The sequence below is a fragment of the Canis lupus genome, chromosome 35 (assembly GCF_011100685.1).
Source record: "Canis lupus familiaris isolate Mischka breed German Shepherd chromosome 35, alternate assembly UU_Cfam_GSD_1.0, whole genome shotgun sequence".
NCBI lineage: Eukaryota > Metazoa > Chordata > Mammalia > Carnivora > Canidae > Canis > Canis lupus.
This window is the reverse complement of record NC_049256.1, coordinates 7,365,603-7,374,522: the sequence shown is the minus strand read 5'-3', so window position 1 is coordinate 7,374,522 and position 8,920 is coordinate 7,365,603. Positions and strand designations below refer to the sequence as shown.

The following is an 8,920-nucleotide window of genomic DNA, read 5'->3' as shown; positions in this document are numbered from 1 at the left end:
GCGAGGAGGCGGGGGGTGACCGCGGGGACCGGGAACTGGTCACCCCCGGGAGGCGAGAATTCGTTTGGACCGCACATTAATTGGAGATATCTGATTAATTCCAGCTCCTGATGACTATAAATGGCGATTCTCTACCAAGGTGTCTTTATTTAAAAAAAAAAAAATCATTCCGTGTCATCCCCCACGTCAGGCCTGCTCGTGGGCGTGAGGCTGTACTTCCTCCGCCCCCTCCTAATGGAGTGAACCATTCCCAGCTCTTCCCCCCTCTCTCTCCGAGCCTCTCTCTCTCTCTCTCTTTCTCTCTCTCTCTTCCTCGCTCCCTCTCTTTCTCTCCTCCCTCTGCCTTCCCCGTGCATAAAGTCTCCGTCGCTCTTGGAACTTGTTGGCAATGCCTATTTTTCAGCTTTCCCCCGCGTTCTCTAAACTAACTATTTAAAGGTCTGCGGTCGCAAATGGTTTGACTAAACGTAGGATGGGACTTAAGTTGAACGGCAGATATATTTCACTGATCCTCGCGGTGCAAATAGGTAAGTGGCCGCCGGGCCGGGCTTGCGGCTGGTGCAGGCGGCAGCCGGGCCGGCCCGCGGCGCCCAGGGGGACCGACTGGCCCGCGGCTGCTCCGGGGGTGCGGAGAAGCCGGCAAGCCCCCAAGGGTGGGGGCATCGGCTCTTAGGGACTCGTGCGTCCCGGGCTGGCTTTTCTTAAAAAAAAAAAAAAAAAAAAAAAAAGGAGAGAGAGAGAGAGAGAGAGAGAGAGAGAGAGAGAGACTCCAAACGTTCGCCAGGAAATGTATGCAGCTGGCCGTTTTCAGGAGGGGGCTTTTCCCCTGGTTTTTGCACACCCCCCCCCCAAACCCCAAAGCGCACGTCCATTTTTGCTTCCCTTTCTCGGGGTAGACCAGATTTCCTGCGCTCTGGGGCAATGCATTGGCCCCTGCGATGCTGCAAGGTATTATTTTGAAGGGTCGAAAGGTGAATGCAGGAACAAGATGGCTAGGCAGCTAGAATGGAAAGTTTATGTGCAGAAAGCAAAGATATTTCGGGGCTCAGACTGCTGCATTTAGAACTTTGTCATTCACCCGCCCCCCCTACCCCCCATATTCTAGCTGCAGCGTTTGCACCGGGCACCGCAGACCCGGCTCAGGGGCAAAATGAGAATGATAGGGAACCTCAGACTACATCTTTTAATATGTTTATCATTGAGGAGGTTGAATATAGCCAAATAGACATGGATATAATTTTCTATGAATATTTGTCCTATGTGGAAAGCCACATAGGTATCCAAATTTTATATATAGGAAAGGGTTAAGAAGTGTTTGCAATATGTCACATGGGGGGGTTGTTATTTTTGTTTGTTTGGGGTTAATTATGACCGATTTGTTTAGTCCCCATTTTCTGTTAAGGAATGTTGAGTCCTAGTTACACTGTTTTGGGGCTTTTAAAAGTTCACATTTTTTCCATCCAGAATGAGGAATTCGTGATGGAAGGAAGGCAGCACTAGAAACCCCACTTCTGCGATGCAGGTTGGAGCATTAATTAACCTGACCTAAAAGTGATAGTGAAGTAGATTATTAATAGAATGGACAAGAGAAAAAATAGAAACTCTTCAAACGGGTTTTCTGGAGACAGAGGGAATTGTTGCCTCCTATCATTTCAGGCTGTAGCATTCTTTACAGACAAACCCTTGCAGTATTTGGGTAGGAGGATGCTTTAAGGAATGGGGCAGCAGGAAATGCATAATATTTTCCCCAGGAGAAATGTGGAAGAAATAGGGTTTGGACTTATCTATACATTAAAATGGATTCTTTTGCAGTGGTCTTTAAATGTATTTGACATGATTTTGTGTATGCATATTTTTTTTTGCATGGGCATTATAGGGATTTTAGACTGTGTGCAGGATGTTGGTATTTTCCCTTAAATCTAAGAAGTGATTTGATATTTTGAATCTGGTTCTTTTGAATCTTTGACATCAGTGCAAAGAGATTCAATAAAATTTAAAGATTCTAATTGCAGCAAATTCCTTAAATGTGGGGAATAAGTGAATGGGGCATTTTGCAATTAGCCTGCAAATTTTTAGAGAGCAGGAGACAGCAGTTACCTTTAATATAGGGATTTTAATCGGAGCAGATTCGGGGCTCTGTTTCCTGGAGGGAAATAACCTTACTTAGGAGGGGTTAAAAAAAAAAAAAAAAAAAAGAGCGATTGTGCATGCGGGATATGCTTGGAACACATTAACCTCGGCCGGCAAATGACCATTTGTTGGTTGTGGAATTGAAATGGAGCATGTTTGTTTCCGAATGTCTGCCCTTTCCCGTACCAGAGCCTCAATCTTTAATTCATGGCTGGGAGCTGTCCCAAATCATTGACATTTGGCAACAAAAGTGGGGGGTTGGGAAGGGACGGGGAGACGGAGAGGGTGGCGAACAGAAATGAAGACACGCGGGAGGAAGTTTGAAATGAATGAGAGGTTGAACGAATGAATGAACGGATGGAAAAGGCACAAGCCGCGGACACCAGGGAGGGCAGGAAAGGAGCCCAGGTCGCCCGCCTGAGCCCCGCGGAAGCCGAGCTCAGGGAGGACAGCGAGGGTCGCATGGGCTGTGTGACCTGCTCGGAGGCACGAGCCTCCAAACACGTCCCGCGCGCAAGCTACAGTCCTCCCACAGCCAACTAGAGACGAAGCAGTTATAGTTGCAAAAAAAAAAAATTTTTTTTCACGACTTCTTATTTTACACACGCACACACTCACACATGCGCGGTGTGGAGGGTCTTCTCCTCCAGCAGCTCCCGCAAAGAAACCGTGACGGGAGCGCTTCCCGCCCCCATCGGGCCCCGGGTCCCCCCTTTTAAAATATTGTCCGTGCATCTTAAAGGGTACTTTCTCGCCACTGAGTTTTAGGGGTGGAGATAAAGGGTAAGGTGAGACGGGACGCTGGGTGGGGGAGGGGAGGATGGACTGTATTTTCCTTGGTTCTGGGGCTGCAAAGCTGCATTTGTGGCATGCATTACAGAGGAGGACGTGTGGGATTCGTTTCGTTGTGACCGCATCCTAGTAGAACAAAGATTGGCTTATTCTATCTCAATGTTCTATTCTACGTTGCAGTTGCAAGGGCTTTTCATATTTGGGGGTGGGGGTGGGGTGGGGAGGGAGATTCGTGAAGGTTTACGTATCTGCTGGAGCCGAGGTCGAAGTTAACCTTAGTCCCTTCCCCAGAGCTTCCCGTTCCGGATTAGAAAGCGCAAGGCCCGCCTAGCTCTTCCTGCAGCAATTTGCAAACGCGGAGCTCCCGGAGGCTGCTGCAGGTTCGGTCACCTTCCCTCTCGGTCTGGTTGTGGCCCGGCTCTGGGGACCAGCGGCTGCGGGGTGGCGGGGGCAGCGAGGTGTCTAGCCCTCCTTGGAGACATTCACACACAGGCCGTGGTGACCAGAACACTGTCCAGGAGGGAGCGGGCGCTCGGGGTCCCGGGCATTGGAGGCCCCAACCCTCTGCTCCCCTGTAGCCCCAACGGCTCGGATCAGCGGTTCCTGCGCCCCTCCCGGCCCCCCGCCTGCGTTTGGCTGAGCGCCAGGGAGCGTTTAGTCTGTTGGGTTGGCCTTGGGATGGACAGAAATGGCCTTGGCAGCGGCAGTCCGGCGCCGTGGGGTTTGGCCGCCTGGAGGCCAGGAGCGAGGACTTCGGTGCGGCTGGGGTTACCTCCCTCCTCCCGCGCCCCTCCTCCCCGCGGTGGCGGCCGCTAACCCACCCCCCACCCCCTCCCCCTGCCTCACCCCCTGGAAGGAACCCGGAGCTGGAAGCGCAGAGCCCCGGGGCGACTGCCACCTGCGCCCTGCAGGGTTGGGGCCTGGAAAGAAAGCGTCCCACCCGCCGCAGGCCGTTTGGGGACTTTGGTTTTTCCGGGTGTGCGGGGAGCTGAGACGCGGACAGAGGATGTGGCCGTGAGGATACGGCCCCCCGCGGAGGTAACCCGGGGTCACCCGAGCAAACACAGCCGAGACTCCCCGCCCGGCCCGGACTACCCAGACCAACTCATCACCCCCCGCCCAGTCTCTGGACACAGAGGCTGCTCTTTCTCCAGGAGGGGGGGGGGGGTAGGGGTGGAGGTGGGGAGGGCAATCCTACTCCGCGGGAGGCAATCAGCTTTATAATGAAACAACCCGCGTCGATGGCTGCTGCCGGCTTCCAGAGACTTTATTAATGTATTCAATTCAGCAGTGTTGGCTGAGCACCCACCAAGCCCCGGCCCGAGGCTTTCTGGCACGACGGGGCCTGCGGTCCAGCTGCGCGGCCGCAAGCTTTGCCGCCCCCGCACCCCTTCCGCGCCCCCGCACTCTGCTGTCGTTGCACCCACCCCCGTCACCTCCGAAATGCAAAGATTGCGCTGCGAGAGCCAGGACGGGCTTGCTGGGGAAGTGTTGGGAAACGAAGGAGGGAGTGAGGAGAAAGAGAGAAATAAAAGAGACGGGGGAGGTGAGAAGAGGGGGCGATGGAAACAGAAAAAGATGCTGAGCGAGATGCGGGAGGGAGCTGCAGGAAAGGGATGGACTCGCCTCCCCCTCCCGCACCCGCTCACCCGCGGACAGTCGTCACCCGACAGTAGTTGGAGGCGGGTCAGTGATCCTCGGGCCCCAGCTCTCATTCACCTCTAACCCTGGGGCCCCGCGCAGCGCTGCAGGGCAGGCAGGGTCGCGACGACGCTGCTGACCGGTGTCCCCTCCTCCCCGCAGCGTACCTGGTACAGGCCGTGAGAGCAGCGGGCAAGTGCGATGCGGTCTTTAAGGGCTTTTCGGACTGTTTGCTCAAGCTGGGCGACAGCATGGCCAACTACCCGCAGGGTCTGGACGACAAGACGAACATCAAGACCGTGTGCACGTAAGTGTCCTCTTTGGCCTGCTAGGTTTTTGTCTGGGGGGCGCTGCTGAGGTCAGAGAGGGCCGGCGGGCCTGCGCTCTGAAGTCCCCGCCAGCGCGAATCCGAGCCTGCTGGGCTTTGGGCTCTCGCCCTCCGGCTTTGGCCAGGGCCTGCACTGCCCAGGAGGATCCTGTGGCCTGAGCTGGGCAGAGGAAGATCCTCCCACGCGGGGGCCAGGCCCAGCCCTGCGCAGCCTCACCCGCACCCAGGCGCCGGCGCTCAACGCCTGGACCTGGAACCCGGAGCCAGGGGCCAGAGACAGCTGCTCCACTTCCTTGCTCGACTTGGAGGCAGTCTTCATTCTTTCTTTCTTTTTTTTTTTTTTTTCCTACGTGAACTAGTGGACTCCTGGGTGCTCTCCGAAGAACAGTTCGTTTGGGTTCAAGGAGCGTTTTAGGAAAATACTAGGTTTGCATAAAGGAAAAGTCACTCCCCTTGTTTTTTTGTCCATTTCCCCTGATAAAACCCCCTTCCACTACACACCAAGAACAATTGGGTGCAGGCAAAGGAACGCGGGTCCCTCTTTCTAAGAGAGAGGCTGAAAGAATATTTTGTTTTGTGCTAATGATTTGGCCCAAGAAAAGTTATGTCCTGGGCATCCGGTGACCATCCTGCTGGGCTTGTGGCAGATTGGAGGTTTAGGATAGCCACTCTCCTTGCCGCCCCCCGCCTTCCTCTCTGCTTCCACTTGGTATCCCCAGGCCAGTGCAGCTAAGGGCTAAGAAGGAGTTTATGGCCAGGTCCAGTGGCTTTTCCCAGAGCTTGGCTGGAAAGCACTGCTCCCACTGGCAAAGGAAGTAACTACCTTAGAGCCCTACTGTAGTAGACTAATGACATTTTAGCTGCTACAGACCTTAGGAGTGCCTCCAGCTTCTGCAACACACACACATACACATGTTTTATTTTACTTTATTTTTCAAAAAGAGCTGTAATTCCCACCCCTCACCCAGGAATAGCCCTTACCAAAGAGCCAAGGAAGAGGTGTTCCTTGTTCCCCATACGTTGAAGAAATGATATTCTGCACCATCATTTCTTTACCATCATTTCTTTACAGTGAAGTCCTTGTTCTCGCCCTAAGTCCTGGGGAGGGAGTGTTGACTTGTTTAAATGATGAGTAAATAAATGGGGGTCGATTTTTCCAGACCCCGTCCTAAATACCCTGGTATCCACCAAAAGCTAGGGCAGCTAAGTAACTGGTACCTTCCTATCAGAAAAGGGACAAAAGGCTGGATCTGGATTGCACACCCACCTACTTTATTCCAAATGTCTGATGATAGGTAAGCCTCTCCAACACTCGACGAAAGGTTAGTTGTAGATCAGTCCAAATTTTCTATCATTTGTCAAAATTCAGTTATTCCAAGTTATTTTAATTTTTTTATTTATTTATTTTTTAGCAGGACTTGGTCCTGGAGGACGGAAGTGAGGAGGACTCCTCCTCCCCGCTCCCCAAAAGCTGCAGGCCACTGCTGGGTCTGGGCTCCCACTTCATTAGTGCTCAACACTCTGCTGAAGAAAACCCCCCTCTCAGTTCCATATCTGCTCTTTTCCACTCTATTCCTCTTCCGGGAGGGTCCTGTCCCCATCTGGGCATGCCTAAAGGATGGAGAGAATTAGATATCCTTTGGGAGGTGCAATGACTGCAGAGGGGTGTCCCTCCACCTCTTAGTGTCTCTAAATCTTGCTATTTATTATAAACTGAGGAACCCAGGAGCCCTGTGCTCAGGCTCCCCTCGTAAATTAGAGACTCGCAAAGGTGGTTAGAAACCAGCCGGAGCTCAAGGCATTGCAACAAGCATTTCTATCTTTGCTATCAGCCAGAAGATGGGGTGGGAGTGGAAACCAGGATAAATCAAACAGGGCGCTTGCCTTCAACGCTCTTACAGTCCAGGCTAGCGAGCAGCAGGGAGAGGTAAGAGAAAGCACCACGACACTGCGCGGAGGGCGTCGCTGGTGACCTGGCGCTGAAGGCCCGGGTGAAGGGAGCCAGCCCGGAGTTAGCTAGACGCACAGATCGACCCAGTGCCGAAAGGAGACAGCGCCCCGGGAATCGATCACGGGTTGGAATTATATTTAGTCTCGGGATCTATTTTGGGTTTTCGGAAGAAAGGGGGACAATAAAAAAGGACAGGTTGGTTGAAGGTTGTGGGGGCGGGGCTAGGAGCTGAGCCCAGGGTGGGAGGAAGAGGCTGAGGAGGAAGGCGCGGGGCTCCGGGCAGAGGCGGGGAGCGGGGGCCCTGGAAGGCTGGCAGCCCTTGGGCACCAACGCGGCACCCACCGGAGTCGCGGACCGGGGGGCAGCCTACTACACCGGGAAGACCCTGGGGGGTGGGGTAGGGGCTTCCTGGGGTCTCAGCCCACGGAGGACCTTGGAGAGGGAGAAGAGGAGGGGCCGGGCGCTCGGAGATTGGCCCGAGCAGGTGGTGGCTGCAGAGCTGACCCCAGGGCACCGACACTCACCGACCGACTCGGGGCGGGGACAGGCAGGCAGGAGTCTCCGGACCGACTGTGAGCCGGGGGGACTGTGCAGAGCAAGGCCAGGGCCACGGAGGGCCGCAGAGGAGGGGGGAGAGGAGGAGGAAGGGGAAGTGAGGAGCCGAACAGAGGAAAACCGAGGGGAGGGAAAAGGAGGAAGACAAAGAAGGGAAGGGGAAAGGATGAACGGGAAACAAAAGGAAGGGAGGAGGGAGAGTGCGGGCGAAGGCGAGGGGGTACCGCAGCGGGGAGGGGGGGTGGCACACGGAAGGGACCAGGGGGAGGAGATCTGAGAAGCCAGGCGGGGAGGGCCGCGCTCTGAGCAAGTAACCCATCTTGCAAGCTAAGAGGCATTAATGGGCGGCAGCTTGCAAGGCTTAGCACTGTTTTCCTAGCTTTCCCCGAGGAGGACGAGCAATCTGTTTGCGCAGGCCGAGGTGCCAGCGCGGCGCAGCGGGTGCGGCCCGGCTCCCGGCTGCTGGGTCCCCGCCGGGAAAGGGAGACCAGACGCCGCCGGGGCGGCCTCTGCCCTCGGAGGGTGGCTTGCAGTGTGGGCCGAGGTGTGGGGAGAGCCGCGCTAGGTCGCGGCGGTGGAGGGGAGGTGGGAGGTGGCGCCCGGAGGGGTTTGCAGAGGCCGCGAGGTGGGGGGAGGCGCGGGGGCGCAGGGGGCGCGGGGGCGCAGGGCCGCAGGCCCGGGTCCTCCCCGCGCCCCCAAAGTCAACCTGCTTCCGTTTTGTTCTATTCCTCGCCAGATACTGGGAGGATTTCCACAGCTGCACGGTCACAGCCCTTACGGATTGCCAGGAAGGGGCGAAAGATATGTGGGATAAACTGAGAAAAGAATCCAAAAACCTCAACATCCAAGGCAGCTTATTCGAACTCTGCGGCAGCGGCAACGGGGCGGCGGGGTCCCTGCTCCCGGCGCTCCCTCTGCTCCTGGTGTCTCTCTCGGCAGCTTTAGCGACTTGGCTTTCCTTCTGAGCGCGGGGCCGGCTCCCCCCGTGCGCCCACCCACTCACTCCATGCTCCCGGAAATCGAGAGGAAGATCCATTCGTTCTTTGGGGACGTTGTGATTCTCTGTGATGCTGAAAACACTCATATAGGATTGTGGGAAATCCTGATTCTCCTTTTTGATTTCGTTGGGTTCCTTGTGTTTCATTTGCCAAATGTTACCAATCAGTGAGCAAGCAAGCACAGCCAAAATCGGACCTCAGCTTTAGTCCGTCTTCACTCAAAAATAAGAAAACGGCAAACCCACCCCCATTTTTTTTTAATTTTAATTTTAATCTTTTTTTTTTTTTTTTTTGGCACAAGAATCTCAGGAACGGCCCTGGGCCACCTACTATATTAATCATGTGAATACATGACAAATGATGGGCTCCTCCTAATAAGAAAGAGAGGAGAGGAGAAGGCCAGGGGAATGAATTCAAGAGAGATGTCCACGAGGGAAGCATATGGTGAAAATAACTCACGCTCACGTCTTTCTTCCACAGTATCTTGTTTTGATCATTTCCACTGCACATTTCTCCTCGAGGAAA

General features: G+C 54.7%; 1 protein-coding gene and 1 long non-coding RNA gene across 2 annotated transcripts; one reads left to right on the top strand and one right to left on the bottom strand.

The window, feature by feature from the left end:
• Positions 1-230: 230 nt before the first annotated feature.
• On the top strand, positions 231-8,643 carry NRN1 (neuritin 1). The gene is made up of 3 exons (XM_038584096.1): positions 231-527; positions 4,726-4,870; positions 8,134-8,643. The coding sequence occupies exons 1-3, from the start codon at positions 473-475 to the stop codon at positions 8,360-8,362; spliced, it is 429 nt and encodes a 142-aa protein (XP_038440024.1). The 5' UTR covers positions 231-472; the 3' UTR covers positions 8,363-8,643.
• Positions 6,271-7,639, bottom strand: LOC119867644. The gene is made up of 2 exons (XR_005384262.1): positions 7,367-7,639; positions 6,271-6,502 (listed from the first exon to the last, which is right to left on the bottom strand). It is a non-coding gene; the product is annotated as an uncharacterized LOC119867644 (long non-coding RNA).
• Positions 8,644-8,920: the final 277 nt, after the last annotated feature.

Coding starts and splice junctions, on each gene's coding strand:
- NRN1 (XM_038584096.1), top strand. CDS start 473: ATGGGACTTAAGTTGAACGGCAGATATATTTCACTGATCCTCGCGGTG. Junction 528..4,725: donor GATCCTCGCGGTGCAAATAG/GTAAGTGGCCGC, acceptor TCCTCCCCGCAG/CGTACCTGGTACAGGCCGTG. Junction 4,871..8,133: donor AACATCAAGACCGTGTGCAC/GTAAGTGTCCTC, acceptor ATTCCTCGCCAG/ATACTGGGAGGATTTCCACA.